This window comes from Tympanuchus pallidicinctus, unplaced genomic scaffold, assembly GCF_026119805.1.
Source record: "Tympanuchus pallidicinctus isolate F22 unplaced genomic scaffold, pur_lepc_1.0 scaffold3, whole genome shotgun sequence".
Classification (NCBI taxonomy): Eukaryota; Metazoa; Chordata; class Aves; order Galliformes; family Phasianidae; genus Tympanuchus; species Tympanuchus pallidicinctus.
In genome coordinates this window covers 55939020-55960754 of record NW_026294747.1, presented here as the reverse complement: position 1 = coordinate 55960754, position 21735 = coordinate 55939020, and the positions used below count along the sequence as shown (strand labels likewise).

At 46.9% G+C, this 21735-nt stretch overlaps 1 protein-coding gene across 1 annotated transcript in view; it reads left to right on the top strand.

Moving 5' to 3' along the window:
- Positions 1-21735, top strand: part of MDGA2 (MAM domain containing glycosylphosphatidylinositol anchor 2) — a 303099-nt gene that overhangs the window by 236475 nt on the left and 44889 nt on the right. The window contains exon 10 of the mRNA XM_052692294.1: positions 8104-8373. Within this exon, the coding sequence (XP_052548254.1) occupies positions 8104-8373 (270 nt within the window). The remainder of the gene's footprint in view (positions 1-8103; positions 8374-21735) is intronic.

Here is a 21735-nt window from a genome sequence, read left to right as displayed (position 1 = left end):
TTGGAAAGACACCTCATTAGCACTGTTCTGCATGACTGCAGCAGTCCCAAGGTAAAAATACCTTGCCTTGCCGGGACAGAGGAGTCCTCTTTGTTTAGTCTGGAAGTTTGGGTTGTGGCAGCTGCTGATGGTGAGTGCAGTGCATTGCCAATTGGGCTTTGCTGAGCAACCATTCTCGGTGCCAGCACACACCAGGGGCTGTGCTGGGTGCAGTCCTGCGCCCTGTTCCCAAAGCAGAGCTGCTTCTGCCCCTTGGCAGCAGTCTCAGAGCTTGTCCCTTGGGCCACATGGCTTGGAAAACTTAGGTGGTGCCACATCTGGAAAGCAAATTTCTGTGCAAATGGTGCCTCCCTCAGCATGCCATGGGTCAGTGCCTGTGCGCAGAGCTGGTTGCTGAATGCACAGCTCCAGGTTTTGCAGTCCTGCTTCCATTTATGTAGGAGTGCAAATGATTATTTTTTGTTTCTATTTCCAGACATAACAGTTTCATTTCACTGGAAGAAATCCATTACCTGAGGTTGTAATATCCATCTCCTAGCTTTGGCTAGAAAACTACCATTGCCTTTTTCACTGGGATTGCAGCCATTGTGTACCTGCGTGCCCTACAGCTCTCTGACCATCCAGCCTGCCCTTCTCAGTGTCTGTGCCATCAGGTTTCACTCCATCACATCCACATCGAACTCCGTAGCTAAATAAATCCACAGTGTTGACTATAGAAAATATTCCAGAAATATCTTAATTCTGATCCAATTCATCCCAGTGTTCTGTCTGATTAATGGGCAGACTGCAGTCTGGCAGACCCGCGCTGTGAGAAGTTTTCCATTGCATCAATGAAGTGTTTTCATTTTTCACCCATCTCATCAGCATTTTTAGGATCTCATCTTTACAAAATACAGCCCACACTTCATTTCTTCATTTATCTGGGTATATGTGCACTTGCTTCCTGCAGGCCTGTGTGGAAACAAAGGGAATATTATGGCAAATAATCTCAATTCTGCTCCGCACTGGTTTGCTTTAAACTCCAAGGCTATTTGGTGTTTATAGGTATTATCTTTTGTTTTTTTCCAACTGGGTTCATATTTGATTTGTATCTACCCAGAAAAATACAGCGTTAGTTTAGCTTATAAAAGTTACACACTGGGTTCGAGTTGTTCCATTATTCAGCTGCTTCTGGAAGTTGTTGGAGGCATTTTCATGGAAATGATGCCCTGCCTGTTTAAAGGGATAACAACAGCTGTAAATCACTTACGAGCTATAAAGGCTGAATAATTTACCTGTCTAGTCTTGCAGAGTGCTTCCACCATTCTCATATCTGAGAGCATTTTTGCATGCTACCAAGGAAAGACTGAGATGTCTGAAGGCTGGAAAGGACACGAGTGCATTGGCTTGTGTGGGCTTTGCAGGACCCGTGGCAAAGATAGTGCTGCAAGGCTCCTAACGGAGCTGGTGCTGCTTCTTCCCGTGCTTCCTGTTAAACCAGCCTTGGGATTTGGTGGCTTCTCCACTGGGGGATTTGGTGGCTTCTCCATTGGGGATTTGGTGGCTTCTCCATTGGGGGATTTGGTGGCTTCTTCATTGGGGGATTTGGTGGTTTCTCTATTGGGGGGCTTGCTGGCTTCTCCACTGGGGATTTGGTGGCTTCTCCATTGGGGGATTTGGTGGCTTCTCCACTGGGGGATTTGGTGGTTTCTCCAATGGGGGATTTGGTGGTTTCTCCATTGGGGGATTTGGTGGCTTCTCCCTTGGGGATTTGGTGGCTTCTCCCTTGGGGATTTGGTGGCTTCTCCATTGGGGATTTGGTGGCTTCTCCATTGGGGGATTTGGTGGCTTCTCCATTGGGGGATTTGGTGGCTTCTCCATTGGGGATTTGATGGCTTCTCCATTGGGGGATTTGGTGGCTTCTCCATTGGGGATTTGGTGGCTTCTCCATTGGGGATTTGATGGCTTCTCCATTGGGGGATTTGGTGGCTTCTCCATTGGGGGATTTGGTGGCTTCTCCATTGGGGGGCTTGCTGGCTTCTCCATTGGGAAAAGCCCTGCAGGCAGAGCAGCCCTCCAGCCAATCTTTTTGATGCATGCCCTGCCATCAGGGAGTTCAGGGGACAGTTTTAGCAGAGCTGTGTCAAGAGCAACTTGGTGGTCCCAGCTGAGTACATACACCTACACAAACCTCTTAGAAGGGAGCTCTGCTGGAGCAGGTTTGCTCTCGTGCCCTTGCCACCAAGACCGACTGCTTCTCCGTGGTGGTCATGAGACTGAGTTGAATTTATTTTTCGGTATTGTTTTGTTTTCTACCGTGTTAAATAAAACCAAGTTGGGACCTGGAAAGCTTAAAGCACCATTTCATTTCAGCTTTCAATTGCATATGAAAATAATCCTCGGAACAGCTAGAGGCTCCCATAAAGAACAGCTGGAGGATGGAGAGATGTGGGAATAACGGCTGCGGGGGGGGGGAGGTGGAAATTGTGTAAGGCTGTGCCAGCATCGCAATGAGCCCTGCAGTGCAGATGAATAGAGCGATCTTTCCCCAGCATGTCTGCATCCAGCCACGTGCTGGAGGCTGTGGCTCGGCCCTGCTGGCTCTGCTCCTGTGCTGACTCCGCTCGTGCCTCTGCCCTCCAGTGCTGAGCGTGGCAGCGGGTTGCCCAAAGGGCTGCAGTGCTCAGGTGCAGTGTTTGAAGGAATAGTTCTTGCTACTCGTCCTAAAGCTCCAGTGCTGTGCTGGGGCTCTTTCTTTGTGTTGGCTCCTAACGCTGCCGTTCAGTTGGAGCACTAACGAACCCTGAGCTGTTTGCGGAGAAATGCCCACAATGGCTCCAGGATCTCCTTCCTGAGCCTCCGTTAGATTGAACTTCATTAAAAACTTTTTTCCTGTGTGAACGATGGGCTTCCCATTACATGTCTGCTATTACCAATTTACTCCACGTGGCACTGTTCTCCTGAGCAGGCTTTCTTTGGAAAGCATCCCTTTTTTGAGTAGGTGTGATTCCAACTCGCACGCTTAACAAAACAGAGCATCAGATGAGTTTGCAGTGCCTTCCAGCCTGCAGAGCCTGCAGGAGCACAGCTCTGCCCTGGAGGTCTGCAGAGCTGTAAATCTAACATGAGTGTGCAGACTTCCTCTATGCTTAGCTTCAGAATAAATGCTATTGGAGAAAGGTGAAAGCCTTGCAACCATCTGGCTAGCCATTATCTGTGATGTACCAGCTCTCTTTGTCTATATAAGCAGGTTTCAGTTAGCAGACTTCCATGTGTCTTGTGTTGATATATTTGCACACATGTATTAGTGATTTTTTTTTTTTTTGTAAAAGCAGTAAAACCCCATTGCCAACAGCACAGTGTGTAGCATCTACTTTGTAATCTGTAAAATACTTGCTGATGTGGCCTGGAAGACAGAACTCTGCCTCTGTTGGAAGTCAAAAAAATGCCACAGACTTTTCCTGAGAGTAATCTTCAGAGCCTGGGAGTAATATGTCAAAACACAAGCAGAGATAGAGACAAAATGGCAATAAATAAAAAGAGATTGACTGCTTAGCTCAGCTGTCCTTACTGTGCAGGATGCATATGCCATCAATAACTTAAGAGAAGAAGGAAGGAAAAGGGCTGCATTTTTAGGCCACAGCGATTCTCATTTTGTGTCGCACATCCCTCAGGGAGTAAAGTAGATGACAGTATGTTTCAATCAGAAACTGGAAATGGCACTTCCTTAAATTGTCTCAGCTCTGCAGGCGTTTCAGTCTCTGCCCTGGCTGGGCTGCCTGGCAATGTAGGACATGGGCCAGGTGGAGTCCGAGCTGAACCGTTCATCTTCATCACCATGATGTCCCCGCTCATTGCAGGGGAGTTGGGCTAGATGGCCTTCACAGGTCCCTTCCAGCTCCTGTGACTCTATCAGCATGTGCTGGCTGGTATTTATCCGCTATATGAGAAGCAGAATGGTATGTTTGCCCCTGAACAAATCCTGCTGCGTACACCGCAGCTCAGTGCACACTGTGAAGGGCAGCTGTCCAGTTAAAGGCAAACCAGCATCCCTTGTGCCACGTCTCTTGATAGCTGGGGAGCCTCCGTTTTCCATTTTGTAATCCTTAAGACTTGAAACTACTTAGGCTAAAAAATTCATTAAACTTTAATATAAAGCCCGTTTTAACTTCAGACTGTTTGCTTCCCAAAGATAATTGTTTGAGAAAATGAAGTGTGCTCCCCATGCAGCTTTTCTGTATATTTTTCACAAACTAATACTGGAATTATGAAAGATAGGGATAAGTACAGCAAAGTAAATTAAATAAAAATGCTGAAGCCTTGGGGAAGAGCTAATGCAAATGAATTGAACAACATACAAGCTCCAAACAGCGACAGAATAAGTTTCCTTCTGAGCATTGTTATTGCTGGGAGATGCCCAGGACACTTCCACCTTTGCTAGCTGCAAACTCACCGTCTTATAAAACCAGAAAAACCATAAATATAAACTATTAGCACAGGCTACTGTCATATATAGTAGTTTTTACCATTCCTTTTCTTTTCCATTAAAGTTATTACCTGTAAAAATGTACCTCTGAAATGAATAAACAAAGTTAATTTTCTTTTTCTGTCACTGGGTGTCATCTGTTCTGGAATAGATGGAGAGTCTGGATTTTAAAGACTGTTTTGACCTTAAAGGCAGGGGAAACTTTATTTAAAAGCTTTTTATAAGGGTAAAGTATCTTATGAGTAAATAAACCAGGAGAAAGAGAGGGAGAGAGCTGAATGCCAATATGATGAAAGTCATTAGAGCAGAGCTGCCACAGACAGGTGAACAGAATAACTGTTCGTTGAATAAGGTGCATCCAGTGGCCTAAGAAGCAAAAGGAGATGGCTTATGAAGAGTTGTGGGCAAATCTCGAATGTTTAAATGTGAAACAAGTTCCAAAAGCAAAAGGAGAAAATGATGGCCAAATTATCCATTAAAATGTACTTCACACATCACACGCACGCAGTTCCTGCCTCCAGCTCTCCAGTGCCTTCTGTGAGCTTCTCTCTGTCCCCACCAAGCTCAACTGGGGATGCTGAGGCAGGAGGAGGTCTTTGATCAGAGACTGTGACCAAAGAATGGAGAGAGAAGAATTTGGAGAAGGCTCCGGGGAGGCCTCATGGTGGCCTTCCAATACTTGAAGGGAGCGGATAAACAGGAGGGGAATGGCTGTTTGTGAGGGTGGATGGTGATAGGACAAGGGGAATGGTTTTAAAGTGAGACAGGGGAGGTTTGGGTTGGATATGAGGAGGAAGTTTTTCCCCCAGAGGGTGGTGAGGCACTGGCACAGGTTGCCCAAGGAGGCTGTGGATGCCCCATCCCTGCAGGCATTCAAGGCCAGGCTGGATGTGGCTCTGGGCAGCCTGGGCTGCTGGTTGGTGACCTGCACACAGCAGGGGTTGGAGCTGGATGAGCACTGTGCTCCTTTGCAACCCAGGCCATGCTAAGATTCTTCCACCACCTTTATGCTACATGTTTTTTTATAGCCTAATTTGTGTCTGGCTTGAAGTTGATGAAAATTGTGCCTATTTTGATGAGAATACCATGGTGTTGGCTATGAGTATAAAGTTAATAGGTCTGAAGGGATGATGGGTTTTGAAATCAGTATCATTAGTGCTAATTGGGAAGAAAACTTGAAGAACAGAATTCTCCATGAGGAGAAATGGCTGGGCAATTGTAAATATTAGCAAATTTGAATAGCAATCTCTCTGAGATCTGTAATATATCAAGATTTAAAAGATATCTGAAAGATATCTGGGAAAATTATAAGGCAGATCAGTTAGAGGAAAATACAAGGAAAGCTGTGAAAGGCAGATGAGGCTTGAGTAGCCGAATAGCTCTCCTTTACTAGGTAGTTGAGAACTGTCACATCTTCTGCTTCTAAAGTAGCTCTTATCTTTAAGCCAACAATTGCCTGCAAAGCTACTTCTGTGGGAGACTATTAGTGAAGCTGGATAAGGTGCAGGAGTTGTATAGTGAGAACAGATGAAGATACTGTTGGGTCGTGCTGAAATGGCAGGTATCAGGCTGGAGAGAGAGAGTAATGGCATTTCTGACAAACTGATTTTCTTTCGTATTCTTCATTCTGTACCTGGACACAAAGAATAGTCACTCTCCGATGAAATTTTCTGATGACACAAAATTGGGGGATATTATCAATGGAAAGAAAGCTTGCAGTACTGAAGATTTGCAGTTTGTGGTCTTCTGTATGCTGCTGTCTATATCTGTAATGCAGCCCATGTACCAGGTAAGCTTCTGGAGGTGGTGGAGTCTCCTTCTCTGGAGATGTTCAAGACCTGCCTGGATGCCGACCTGTGCGACCTGCTGTAGGGAACCTGCTTTGGCAGGGGGTTGGACTCGATGATCTCTGGAGGTCTCTTCCAACCCCTACAATTCTGTGATTCTGTGATACTTAATGTAAAAAGAAGAAGTGTCAGGTCAGGCTGGCGTTGATGAGATTGTGAATTGGTGGTTTCCACATCACTGTCTTCTTCATTGATCTGTGGAGTCTGAATTGGGGTAGTTGCCATCAGAGAGGTTAATCTGCCACTTCTTCACCACATGCCACTTCTTCACATCATGCAACCCTGTGTGCTGGCTGATGTTACCACTTCTGCCTCTCTGCTTGCTGTGCTCCCAAATCTTGGTAGTCCCCCCACACTCATTCCATATGCAGCTTTAGATGATGTCACAAGATCAGTGATGATTGCTGTGATGAGCTGCAAACATGGTAGTTGGAGGCCACAACCTGTAAGCAATGCTGTCTGAAATGGCAGTCTCCAAAGTTCAGCTTTATTTCTGTATTTATCTGGATGTCTTCTGTAAGCAAGAGTCGATGAGCAGCAGTACACGTACGAGTGCGGTTTCTCAATTACATGAGCTGAGAGAATCTGTTTACAGCTTCCATTAAGCAGAGAATTAAATATCAAGAGGCTGAAGGTTATTGGTATCTCTGGTGGAGATACCAATCAACAAAAAACCTGAGGACATGATGCTCTTGGAGAGATAACCATAAGAGAGCTCTTTCTGGAGGGAGCACAGCATGGACTACGTGCAAACCATTCTCATGGGGAATTTTAGATGTTATGCTTCTAAGACCTTTTAACATGGATGCAAAGATCCCATGTACTTTACTGGCCTGGGAAGCTTTGAGGTTTTCTTGTTTCTAAAGGGCTGGAAGTAGGCTGTGTTTTTGAAAGAGGCTGAATGTTTTGTCAGTGTTTGGCATCCGGTTGCAAACATGAGCACAATTCTTGTGTGTGTTACGTTTCTAAATAGTTGTGCCAACATCAGTCTGTGCAGATTGCTCTTTTGCAGTGATTAAGTTACCCAAAGGTAAATGAGAATGAAGTTAGGCTTTTGCATACACTGCATGTTGTCCATATTTGTGTATTTTCCTGGAATCTGAAGTCTGAAAATCTGAATTATTTAAAGTGCAGTTTAATTCAAGTCATGAGAAGTTGACCCATTCAATGCTTACTGCAATACCAAACCTACTACCTGAGTAGATAAATAATATGATTATATGGCTTTGCTGGAGCCTATGGGCAGCTGCTGGGGTACTGAGCTTCTCCATGGACCCAGTGACAAAGTTGGATCTGTCACTGAGCACAGATCTGCTGCCTGGGACCCCACACCACGGTTGTTACCTTGTGTGTTTTGTCTCCACCATGTGAAGGCTTCTCCCTTGTTTTCTACCTCTTCCTCATGTAGCTTGGTAGAGTTTGGGGCTCCTCTGTGAGGCAGAAGGCTGAGCCTCCTGGGCTCCACATCTCTGTCCCAAAGGAAGCAACTGAGCCTGGGGGCTGGCTTTGGTTTCTCTTTAGGTATTCTGTAGAAAGCGCCAATAAACAGAATGCGTTGACTTGGAGGAATTTTCTCATCCAGAGGGTGGTGAGGCACTGGCACAGGTTGCCCAAGGAGGCTGTGGATGCCCCATCCCTGCAGGCATTCAAGGCCAGGCTGGATGTGGCTCTGGGCAGCCTGGGCTGCTGGTTGGCGACCTGCACACAGCAGGGGGTTGGAGCTGGATGAGCACTGTGCTCCTTTGCAACCCAGGCCATTCTGTGACACAGCCCCTGCTTTCTCCCCTGCAGACCCCCCGACCGTGGAGCCGACCTTCCTGGAGATCCGGCAGGGCCAAGGCCGGAGCATCACCATGAGCTGCCGGGTGCTGCGGGCCTACCCGACACGGGTGCTGACCTACGAGTGGCGGCTGGGCAGCAAGCTGCTGCGCACAGGCCAGTTTGACCTGCAGGACTCCACCGAGTACACCGTCAGCAGCCTCTCCCGTGACAGCTATGGCGTCTACAACTGCAACATCATCAATGAAGCGGGAGCCGGCCGCTGCAGCTTCCTGGTCACAGGTAGGCCTGGCGGCATCTCGGAGCGCGGGGATGTGACGGATGCTGCGGCTTCGGGTGTCGTCGGGTGATGCTGCTGCTGCCTCATGTGGAGTATTGGCCAAGATATGTCTTTCAAAGCAGGTTTATGGCGTAAAGGTTTGGGTTGCGGGGAGGCTGATGGCAAAACAGGAGATTCAGCTTCGTTCAGTGGCTTAAGGATAAAGTTTTTTACGTGCAAAATGCAAATGTCCTTCCTCCACTCACAGCTGTCCGTATTCTTTTGAAAGAGTCATTGAGAAAGCCATCAGGTAGCAAATTTCTTCCTTTCGAAGTTTGCAATAAGGCTTGAATTTCCTCTTCTCTGTTGGTATGCTCAGCAAGCTCAGAAACCAGGACATGGAGACTGCTGTCTCGAGCAACTGCAAGCGGTCTATGTACAGTGTTGTGGAAATGTGTTCCTTTTCTCAAGAGGCAAAAGGTATTAAGGTCACCTAATACACAAGATCACAGACTCAGGGCAGATGTGCAACCCCAGCCATGATTTTACCGTGCCCTGGATTTAGACATACTTTATATGTCATTTATCTTCAGCTTCCCCTATTGGATCTAAATGTTTAATAGGGATTTTAGAGACACAAGTCTTGGTTCTTCTGTAAGATGTTAGCTGATAGGAGTTGTCAACTCAGCTGCCTAATCCTGCAAGCACCCCTGCATGCTGCAGACGCTGTGCCCAGGCTGAGTTCAGCATTAGGTTCTCCATCCCTCTGTGCTTCTTCAGACTTAGTCTAACAACTCAGGAGGAAATGAAGCATCTCTGTGAAGTGACCCAACTCTTCCCAAGGTCTGAGGTGGACCACAGACTCCTTGTTCACTGCCAGGCAGTGCCCTGCATGGGCCCTCTCTGGTGATCAGAATGGACAGCCCTGGACTCCCTAAGGGTGCCAGAGCAGTAGTCTTGTTGCAGCTTAAAATGCTTCCTGTTAGCTTCTTGGAAGGAGCAGTAGGAGAAGAAACCAGTAAACGATGACTTCAGAACATGCAACGTAGAGCTCTCCTAGAAGAACTGATATCCATCTCAGCTAGGATTTTATTCATGTTTACTGACCTTGTTCCAGCTACAACCAGATCAAAGCACAGCTCCAAGCCTTGTCCTTGTGTAGGAAAGTGGTTATTATTATCAATTTCACTGCTAACAGCAGAGAGAGCATGGGTGTAACCAATGTCCCACAGAGCTGTTCAGCTCCTTGGCCCTGTAGTCTCTCCAAATGCTCTCTGGGACCTTGCACTGCTCATGTCCTGGATGTCAGTGTAGAACCTCTGTATACATCCATCATTTTTTGATTCAGCTCCCCACTATTTTTTTAAAACCCATATTGGTTTTATTGCAAAAAAATACTTACGAGCCTGATGGATCCTTTTTTTATCCTTTGGATGTAGTTGGTTGGCATCATGTTGGCAGGGATTCCACTGGGGCCAGCAGCACGCAGCACAACCATGGTGGGAATGCAGCGAGTTCCCAATGACTGCTGGCTCTACCTCCTCCTAAATGTAATGAAGCCTTTGGCTGAATGATCATTCCGAGTCGACACAGAGAGCTGCTTTCACAGCTGCTGACTTCACCAGCTCTTTGGAGTTTTATCCAGAAGGTGACTCTGAAAAAAACCAGAGAAAAAGCCTTTTTCCTCAAATGCGTAAATGCAGTTCAATTTACTCTTCATCACTCTTTGGACCCAAAACTGTAGAAACCTATTCTGAGGCAATTATTTTGCCAAGATTGGGGCAATCTGAGTGGCTTTCTGTGATTTATTACCATGCCAAAGCAAAGCACATAACTGAAAATTAGTACTAAAATGGTTTTATGATGCACTCTGTCTCGCATCCCTCTGTGCGCCTTGCTCATTTTTAGTCCATCCCATTATGCGAATTTATACTGTATGGCTGCATTAAAGATGCTGAGAGTAACCCTTCAGGTTATGACTTTGTGTTTTCCTCAGTCCTTTCAGGTGAAAACCCACATGCTCATATTTAGTAAATTTATTTGCTGACACGTGGAGTTGCTGACACTGCTCCTAGAAAACAGCAGCAAATGTATTCTGCTCCCAAGTCCCATGAGGACAGATGAAATTAAAGCACTGGGAAGTGTAGCAGCACTGGAGCGAGTGTAGAAGAAAAATGATGAAATGGTAAAAAGGAAGCTGTGATTACAGGAAAAAAAATAGCTCACTTCCTTGACACACACACACTGAAAAAAAAGCAACAAATAAATAACCCATGGCAGGAGCCTGGCTTTGGGTTGCGACCATAGGAGTTGTCATAGCCCATTTTCAGTTGGTTTTATTTCCAGGGTTTCATGTCGGAGCAGAATGCTGCAATGCTTATGTTGCAAGGGCTGCAGAGAGGCATTGGTATGCTAAGAGAAGGCTTTTCAGTACTGAACTGAAAATGCCTGCGTGAAAAGATTTATGCTGGCCCTAGAATTCGCAAAACCCGTTTTTATTGCACTTGGGTTCTGTGCCAAATTTGAGAAGGTGAAAGTGAAATAAATCACATGTGCAAAAGAGGGTTGATTTATATCAGACGGGCCAACCTGAGGCAGATTTAACCTGCTACTGTCTTAAAAATAAATGAGAACATACAAGCAAAATTGTGGGAAAGCAAGGATGAGTTCACACTGCTCCCAGCTTCACAATCTATGTATTTTATTCAGTGGTTGATGGCGCACATAATGCCCAAAGAGAGACGGAAAGAACATTTCAGACAGCGGTGATTAAAACCCTGCCAAGAGTGGAAGCAAACTGAAAAGAAAAGAAAAAAAAGGCTCAGATGCAGAAAATGTCATGAATGGCAGTGTCTATTCATAGGGCTTCATGTGTGTGGAGGAGGGACTGCGTGCAGGGCAGAGGCAGCGCATGCTGGGCATCACTGCGGGCACAGGAGCTGCATCCATGGGGAGAGGAGTGTGGGAAGAGGCACGTTTGGGGATTTGTTCTGTGATATGATTCCATGATTTAAAGCTGTATGCATTCTTTCCACCCATCTGATCAGAGCAGAACTGAAGTCTTGGTCGCACTGCTGCCTGCCTCAGGCTGAGCTGTGTACAAAAGCTGATGTCCAAAGAGTGACATCTAAGGGAACAACGTGTTGTTACGTCCACGCTGAATTCTTGCAGCTGTTGAGCTTCAGCTCGGTGTGTTCGAAAGGGCCAGGAAGGCATCATGGCATCAGGCATGACACTGCCCTCAGGTTGCAGCACGAGATCTGTCTGTTGTCTGTAGCTGGGATTGATGGTGCTGTGTATGGGTGGTGTGATGCTATTCAAAAGAATAATCGTAATGCTGGGCAGCAGTGACAGCACACTGGTGGTGATACTTCTATCAACTGATTTTTGCACAGGGAAGCCCCACAGACTCATGTTTGGAAGGATTGTTTCGGATACTTGTTTTGCGTCGTCGTTTTGGTGACTATTGTTTGTTTGTTTCTTTTCTCCTTAAAGTGTCACATTAATTAATGAGACAGTCATTAATCATTCACTTATCCAGTCTTCTGACAGAGTCTCAGTGCTTCTGGATTGAGTCTGATGTCAATCCATAGTCACCACCGTAGGGTTGACCATAGTTCTACCATAGGGAAGAACTGTTGGCTGCCAGCACGTGATCCCTCTGGTCTGTGCAGCATCAAGTTGAGTTGACAACAGCACTCAACTTTTGCAAACATTGTACCACAAACATCATCCGCAGATGGCAGGCACTGGAAATTGCAGGAATTTGGGTTATTTTCCATGGCCCTGTTAGCTGCATTAAGCAGTTCTACGGTGTAAAGTTTTATGGCTTCATTCATTCATGGAATGGACTGCCCAGGGAGGTGGTGGAGTCACCGACCCTGGGGGTGTTCAAGGAAAGGCTGGATGTTGTGTTGAGGGACATGGTTTAGTGGGAGCTATTGGGAATAGGTGAACGGTTGGACTGGATGAGCTTTTAGGTCTTTTCCAACCTTGGTGATTCTATGATTCTATGATTCTATGATCCTTTCTTGTTCAGAAGAGCCTCTGCACTGAGCTAAGGGACAGCAGTGTCTGTTGTTTGTAGCTTCCCATATTTCTGTATAAATTCTAATGTTTTAGGAGACCAGCCTGTCTCACCTGCAACACCAGCTGCAGAAATATCAGAAAGTATGGTTTTGCTCCACTTGAGGCACGTGCCGTCCTTTTTATCCTCACTTGTAAACAAAAAACGTGGACAGAACAAAAGCAAATGCATGGAACCCGTTGCTCCCCATCAGCACCACCGTGCTGCCATTCCACCCCACCGTGCCGCCACCTTTGCCAAACCAACCCCTTCACCTCCAGAACATGCACATGGGGAGTGATAATTGGATGCAACACTCTACTTCTTTCTCTGGAGAGCCCCCTGATGCTCACAGTGAGCCTTGCGAGGCTGAGTCCTGTGATGGAGCCGTGTTCCCCACAAATGACAAATGAAAACTGGAAGAACGTTCTTCCGTTTTCTTTTTCTAATCTAACACTGCTCAGTATTTTTTTCATCTTAGCAACACTAACAGCTACTTGGATAAAAACTGTGCTTTCCATTGGTGGTGTCCCTTTGATTTTAAAAAATGATGGTAGGATGATAAGTGATGCTCACAGGCATGTTAGTGGGATAGCTGATGGTCTCTAGGAAGCTTGGGAAAGGCACTATGCTGGAAATAGAGACGTGTTCTTATGTTAGAACAAGTATTCACCTTGGTAGGTACCCTTCCCATTCTCTTATAGTCATTTCTCTCACTGAGAATTGAGAGCTTACATTTGCTTTATTCTTTAAAATATTTATCTTTTCTTTAACATGGGACACCGTTCCTCCAGCCCGTTCAGTGCTGTTACTTTTGGCAGCATGTAACCCTGGTGTGACTGCAGTCTGAAGGAGACCAATCCAGTTTGGTGAATACAGAATTTGTCATATAGACTCAGCAGCAGAGAGTCTGAGGGCTTGTTGTTTTTCTGAATCTGAATCTCTGTTTATGCTCTCTGCTGCTCTAATCCTGCAGTATTTCCCTAATGCCTTCTTGTATCAGTCCTCTGCATCCCCTCTGCTCGAGGAAATCCCTGCATGGGAACATAGGAGCCCTGCAGCAGTGTGTGAGTGCCTGTTTGCAAGCTGCCATTAATTTTTAATCTAACGATGCTCCCATTAGTGTTGTTACTTCTGTTTGTTTGTTTCCAGTTTTTTGTTTGTTTCTTTGTTTCTAAGTTTGTTTTTTTGTCGTGCCCTCTCCCTGCTGCAGCACAGGGCATCTTTGCGGAGACAGCGCAGTGCTCTCCAGCCATCATCAGCAGCTGCACTTCAGCCCTTTTTTCACCCTTAGAGCATTTGTTCTGCTCTTCATAGCCTCTTCCAGCTTACACTGAGTGCAGCTCTTGAGAGACACAGAGTGGGGAGGATGGGAGGGTTGTGGGAACTCAGCCTCAGCCCCCACCTCACTGCCTGCCATGCAGCCCAGCCCGGCTCCAGAGCGGGGAAAACAAGTCATGTGGGGTCAGAGATGTCCAGATGAATGCATCAGCAGCACACTCAGAAATTCTTTTATGACAGCACACCTAGGCTGTCAGGTCTGCGGATGGTCCTGTCCTTCCTGTACTCCCTTGCTGTTCTGTGCTCCACCTGCTCCCTACCCCAAAGTTTTGTGCTATTAGTCTGTTAGACAAATTACTTACTTTACTAATTCATTATCACTTTGTAGATGTTAATTTGAAGAAGACAATTTAGTAAAATCACAGAATCACAGCATGGCCTGGGTTGCACAGGAGCACAGTGCTCATCCAGCTCCAACCCCCTGCTGTGTGCAGGTCACCAACCAGCAGCCCAGGCTGCCCAGAGCCACATCCAGCCTGGCCTTGAATGCCTGCAGGGATGGGGCATCCACAGCCTCCTTGGGCAACCTGTGCCAGTGCCTCACCACCCTCTGGGTGAAAAACTTCTCCTAATATCTAACCTGCATTTCATATCACCTTGGAGCTTGCACATGTTGCCTGGGGGCATCTCTGAAAACAAAGCTCTCCTTGGGCTCCTGTCCCCCAGCATGCTCAGGTTGGATTCCTCCTGGCTGAGGAACATGGGGCACCACCCTACTTACTGCTTTTAGACACTTCATCTGCCTTGAGATTAGCCGTGACATTTCCCAAACCACACAGATACTTCTGCAGGTTTGGCCCTGGGTCTCTCAGCGACGTGTTCCCGTCTGTCAGGAGGCACTCAGATACTTTGCTTTAATGGGCAATTTTCTGATGGTTATCCTTTAGAAATCTGCCAGAGTGCAGGGCTGAGGCTGAGGTCTGATTCCCTTTGCTCTTTATCTTCTCTTCGGCGGTGTTATTGAAAGCCTTGGACTGAATTTTCACCTCCTCGCTGCTGATTTACAGCCCGAACAAAGATGCTATCGTGGTGATGTCTGTTTCTGAAAATTGCTTTTAAACCACGCAGAAGTAGAGAACATCGCTTTTTTTCCTTTTTCCTTTTTTTTCCTTTTCTTAACATTTCAATGCCAGCAAGACAGCTGTCTCATTTTCCTGGTTGTCAGCAGAGCCCATTGCCTTCAGAGGGAGCACCAGGAGCGTGCTGCTGGTACAGTGGGACTCATAGGAGATAACGCTGGGCTGGAGATACCCACAGGCTGTTCTGCCCTGGGCACATAGATGAGCACCTTGTGTAGGGACCAAAAGGTCTTTGTGATGGAGTGAGGAAGAGATGGGAGCCTTCAGAGATGAAGTCAAAAGAGTTTAAACCCGGTAACACAGAATATGTTTTTTGAGTCAATCTAATCCAACATCCAAGGGCTTCTTTAGTGCAGGAAAACACCGAGGCTTTTTTCCCCACCTGCAGGATCCGTGTCTGCACTCATCTAAATAGTTCATGTGTCTCCAGAAATTAGGCCCCTTCGTATCTTTTGACACCTGATTACACTTTTTCCTTCGATCAGTTTTGAGAGCAGTACGAATACACGTGTGCTCCAGGCACAGGAACGCACTTCCTGGAGTGGCTCAACTTGTTAATTCAGCCTGAATTGTGCCAAAGGGTAAAAAGCAGCTGAATAAAATAGAGACCAGATAGATCTGGTCAGCAGGCTGACTGTTTCCCTGCAGGGGTGGCATGGCCATGGCTGTGACTCCTGCTGCAGGAAGCAAACCAGTGATAGACAAAAGTTAAGCACTCCAATACAAAGGAGAAAATAAAACCACCCTCATCCTAGCTTTTGTTTAAGAGCAAAAGCTGGGGAATCATCGGTTTTTGTTTGATGCCAATCAGAACTTGTTTTCCATTTTCCATTAAAGTTGTAATCAGCAATGAGATATTCACTTAATCTTTATAATTATGTGCACCTCTCTTACATAAACCTGTTTCCTTGTTGCATCTTTTCCTGTGCTTTGGCTCCTGTTGGTGTCCTTTCAGTGGTGTCCTGGTGGGTCCTGGCCCATCTCATTACAGAATTGGGCCAAAAAGGAAACAAAGCTGTTCAAAAGACCCAAGCTGAGCTTTCCTCCTTGTCATCACCAGAAGAAAAAAAAAAGTGATGGTAGAGATACAGTATAAGTTTCTTCCCCCAGTCTAAGAAAACTGTCATGTAAAGCCATTCCATACCTCTGACAGATTGTGATCAACTGATGTAAGATATTGTCACCATAGAGCAGAACTTTGTTGGCACTGAGAAGGTACTGATAAAACACCCACAAACCTGAGCTTCTCTCCATGCAAACAAGTTGCAAGGGCAAGCATTGCTACTGGGGCTATTTTCTGTCCAAATAGAAGTCTTTTATGTCTCTTCCTAAACTTTCAGGCTATCTTTCACTATTAGAAATGGAGAATTATTTTTAAAATATGTATAAGATTATAGAATTATGTATGCATTTCTTACACAGCAGAATTGGCTAAATGAGCAGTGCTGGTGCTTAAAACATTGCCAAAAATCATTAAACAGCTTCAAAGCCTAAGCAGTTCAAACCCAGTTTTACACTGTGGAAACAGGAAGGGCTCAGAGCGACATAGGTTGAGGTGGTGCTGCCCCATCCCTGCACACAGCTGAGGTCAGGGGATGGGCTCTGAGCACTGGTGGAGCTGTGGGTGTCCCTGTGCATTGCAGGGAGTGGGACCAGAGGGCATTTAAGGGTCCCTTCTGACTCAGACCATTCCCACAGCATCATACAAGGGTTGGAGCTGTGATCTCAGCAATGTACTCCTGCCCACCACCTGGGGCACAGCACTGGGGCATTAACCACCTTCTTTTGGAGCTCTGATGCTTGAGCACAGTGCATCCTGGGACCAGGTACAGGCTTTCCTTCATTCCCAGGCATGAGCCATGGGTTTAGCTGAATAGAACCCGTATCTGAGGATCCGTGCTGGAGGGCTGGCTGTTTCATCCAGAGGGTGGTGAGGCACTGGCACAGGTTGCCCAAGGAGGCTGTGGATGCCCCATCCCTGCAGGCATTCAAGGCCAGGCTGGATGTGGCTCTGGGCAGCCTGGGCTGCTGGTTGGCGACCTGCACACAGCAGGGGGTTGGAGCTGGATGAGCACTGTGCTCCTTTGCAACCCAGGCCATTCTGTGATTCCATGATTCCCTCGATGTCTAACTTCATCTCCATTCCTTTAGTTTTAAAGCTAAAACTGTCCCCCCACGTTCTGTCACTTTCATTTCCCACTTTGCGCTTTTGTGGAGCAGAATCAATGATTTTGTAATGTATTTCTGCTTTATGAGCACAATTTCCATTTGTGAGACTTCTTCCATGTGCACAGAAATTATCTTGTGCTAATTGGCTACTAAGATGGCTGTGCTATAATTCCAAACAATTTAATCAGTGCTGCGTCTGATTTCTGATTTCTGGGACTGCATTGGAACTCAGAGGGGCTGAAGCACCTGAGCTGTGCTGCACTGCATCCATCACTCAGTGCTGCCAAATCTCAGCCAGTGATTTAGCCATGGCATTAAAACAGACTCATTTAGGTCTGAAGGGGCATTAATAGTGTAATTACCTATTAAGGTGAGGGGCTGCCCTGGGTGCACATCCTCACAGCCACATTTTTCTTTCGGAGGTGGCAAACATGGCTCCAGCTGCTCTTTTAGACTGGTCCTTTGTAGAAGGAATTCAGACATTAGAGTCCAAAACCACGTCTGGAGCTAACTTAATCCACCTCATACAACTCTGCTTTGCTTTCCCAGTGTCAGATGGATCTGCCGTGGTTGTATCACTGGGATCAGCAGTAACAGCTAGCTGAGAGAGGAATGTTTGGTAGCTGATGCCAGATCACATATGCAAGCCGTTGCACTATTTGTATTTTCTTCCTTTTTTGCTTCCACTGTGTGTGGACTTGTTCACGACTGCTATTATACAGAGGATTTTTCCTGCATGCAAATGGCCCATAATTTGCCAGGACTGCTTACAGGAAAGCTTTACATGCCTGGATAGAGCAGAGATATGCAGGGCAGCAATGTGGAAGGTCAGAGGTACATATTCCAGCAGCACAGAAGCAGGGAGCAGCTTCCATCCCCTTAGGCAAACATCAGTTTTCCCTTTTCTCAGCACAGAGCCGTATCACAGGCAGGATCCTTCCAGCTGGGTGGAAAGGCTCTGAGGTTCAGTGGGCAAACACGAGGCTGAGGTCAGGGCAGGACCAGCTGAGCTCCATCAGCTGTTATGTGTCAGCAGAGTGAGTGGATTGGCTTACTGCTAAATTAATTTATTCCTTTGTGAAGACATCTGTACAAACTACCTCTAAATCCTCACTGTCTGCAGCACTGTTTCTCTAAGGAAGATTTGATTACAAGCTGACTATAAGTTATTAGCTTTCCAGTAAGTCTAAATGAATGTTACAGGCTATAAACTCACTATATAAGTTATAATCTTTCATGTAAAGCCTAATGATGGTTGCAGTAACATTTATATCTTTCTCAAGGATGGGAGAGAATTTCTTCCTGTGCCACTGGCTGCAATAGTCTTGTATTCCAGTTCCACATCTCACTCTAACAGTCAGAAACTTAATTTCTGTTCCTATCCAGTCTGCATTTTCCAGCAATGTCTGTTCTCCTGCTTAGGAACAGCCATGGGTGGCCGGGAGCTTCAGGAGACAGCTGAAGACCATATGTCACTGTATATTCTCATCTGTGTGGTCTTGAAATTCCTCCTGAAGCATCACTACCATTTAAGAAAATTATTTCTCATTCGTCAGCTGGGCACAGCAGGTATTTGACTTTAATTAAAGACTGTGGAGACCATGGAGAGGATAAGTGCTCCTGAGCCCAGAGTGCCTCCTGAAAGCATCCAGCAGGAAAGGCAATCTCCACAGCACACAGACGTTTGGTGCTGTGCTTCCCACTGGTGTGGGACGTGCACCAGAAGGAGCTGAGCCAACAGCTGTCTGCTTGACAACTTGGAGTATTTATTTCTGGCAGGGAATCAGTGTAGCCCGCACTGCCCAGTGTGACCAAAGGTGTCCAGGTGGGCATCTCAGCCATGCCTTTCCTGTCAACAAGAAAGAGGAGAAAGATGAAGTTAATTGATTACAGCTTAAGGCCAAAGCGTCTCATTTGAAGAGTGCAGGAATGAGTTAGGAAAAAATTCCCCTCCAAAGAGCAGTGATGCAGTGGCACAGGCTGCCCAGGGCAGCCACTGACCCTGGAGGTGTTCAAGGTGGTGGAGATGTGGCACTGAAGGACGTGGGCAGTGGGCATGCTGGGGTGGGCTGGGGTTGGGCTTGGGGATCTCGGAGGTCTTTTCCAACCTTAACAATTCTGTGATTCTGTCTGAGATTTTCACAGTGATGCGGATCGATTTATTTTTGAACCTTGGGAAAATAGTAGAAAACAGAGTGAGTCAGCCAGGAAGGGCAAGGATGGGGGATGTGGCTGTGCCAGGCACCAGTGGGAAACCTCTGCTGGCACGTGCTGCTTGGGTTTAGCTGTGTTCCTGGGGGCTGTGTCCTGAAGGCTGCGGAAGGAGCCAGCCGGGAGCCTGACCTGCTTCATGCTGCGCTGTGCAGTGAAGCTGATATGAGCAAACCAAAGAATCCCCAGCGCTGACCACAGGATGCTTTGTGCAGCAGCTATAATGCAGTAGAATGGAGCAGCATTTGCATTGGAGAGCCCTGACTGCACTGACAAGCATGTTTGCTTGTGCGGTGTGAGGGCATGGCATTGGCTCCGGGGTGATCAGAGCAGCCACAGGTGCTTGTATTTACCAGGAACTGGGGAGGTAAGAAAGAGATAAAGGGAATATGAATGTTTAACTCTGCATACCAAGAGGGGAGAGCTTACAGAGGCCTATAAAGCTACTGCAGAAGCCTGGCCCAGTGACAGAAGTGGAGCAGGAGCCAGTGGGCTTGGCCAAGGAGCAGCCATGGGACCCAGCGGCACGGGATGCCTGGGGATGCTTGGAGGATGTTTGTGGCACCAGCACCAATGCAGAGTGGCTGTGGGGTGATGCTGTGGCTACGGGATGGTGCCGGTCCAGCAGCAGCCTCGTGCTCATGAATTGCTCTGCACGAAGCCACACAGAATGCCTTCCACAAATGCTCCTCCCATAACTCAGTGTTGCTCTCTGATCCCGAGCTGTGGTTTTCATCAGGTTCTGTCAGCACTTCCCTACCCACCCTATTTGCTTTCTGTGCGTGCAGTGACATGTTGCTGTTTGCAGTTTCCCACCAGCATCCTGCTGTCCATGTCACCATGTCCCTTCCCATACTGCTCCTTCCTTTATCGGGTCTTTAGCACTTACTGGCAAGTGACACCGTTTCCCCTTCCATGCCAGCAATTTCCGGTGGATTTCTGCAGAGCTCACATTGGTGACAGAAAAATTGCAGCCTGTACCACAAACAGAGGCTTTGCTTTGCTTTGTGTGCCCTCTGGGGCACAGCCTTTGCCTGACCCCCTTGACCCACTGCTGACAAATTCCCATCTCAATATCCATCTGGGTCTGACAGCTGGAGCTGCAGGGACAGTCTGTGGTGCTGAGACTCTCAGGCTCTGTATCTGTCTCCAAGCATTACCCATCCTAGAAGTTGCTCTTCAGGAGGGCCATGTCTGTGGTCTTCACCTGTCCTCTAGTTTTCTCCTGCCAGTATCTTAGAGATGTTGCACAGATAAAACCCACAGTGTAGTGCTGTACTTGGAAAGGTTTAAGGTTTTGCAGTTTGTCTCAGATGAAAAATATTGCCAACAAGAAAGTGGTGTGAGGGGTGATGATGATTGCAAGCAGGAATGAGGGCATCTGTAGCTGCATTGCGGGAGAAAGGAATAAGCCAAGCCTTTCATTTTTAGCTTCAGTTTCAGACTGTAGTTTCATGAGAGACAGATTGCCATGGATGAGAGCAGTGTGAGCAGCTCTCATGGCTTTGGTACAAAGCGGGTCGCACACGAGATCCAGAAGGCAGGAGACGGCTGCAGATGGAGCCTACATGTGGTGTAGCAGAGCAGAGCAGCACACAGGATGGGGCTGTGCAGCAGGGTGAGCCGTGGGAGGGAGGACAGTCGTAATGTGAGAGCTGTTCTGAAAGCTGGGGAGGAGCAGTGTGGATTTCAGGCTTTGGCACCTGAGCTGGAGGAGTTTCCGAACGGACCAAGGCTGTTGGAAAATGATTTTATGCTTCTAAGAGCAGTTTTGGTAACTGAGAGATACTTTTCCAAATGATGAAACGCACTCCTATGCCATGCATCCCAAACTGCTTGTGCGTCCAGCAGCGGTGGGATGAGGCAGAAGTCCAGAATGGGTCGAGGATACCACAGAGCCATAGAACCACAGAATGGTTTGAGTTGGAAGGGACTCTTAAAGACCCTCTGGTCCAACCACCCCGCAGTGTGCAGGGATACCCACAGCTCCATCAGTGCTCAGAGCCCATCCCCTGAGCGTGGGTGTCTGCAGGGATGAGGCACCACCGCCTCTCTGGGCAGCCTGTGCAGTGCCTCACTAATGGATGTTCACTTTCAGACATGCAAATAGGGAACAAAGCATCTCCGCTTTCTTATTGAAAATCCTTCATAAAATATATATCCTGCAATAAAACAGAGCACAGTAATGGGCAGCATTTTTCATAAACTTTGTGTCTCCCAGTATTTTACACCGTTAAATATATTGCTTTGTTTAGGATTTATCCTCTTCATGCATTTTAAAGATAGAAAGGTCTGGAGCTGGGTTTGCCAGAAGGGGTAGCGTTTGTAAATCTCTGATTTTATCTTTCCTTCAACATTTATGGCTGCTGTTACAGAGTGCGAGACGCCCCGATCATTGCTTACGCCGAACTCCTTGTCATGTTAAGTTAAAGTGCATATGTGCTACCAATATGGATCTGAGACAGCGAAGATGCTGCCTTTGCAAACATCCTGACGCCGAGCGAATTAGCAGAAATAGA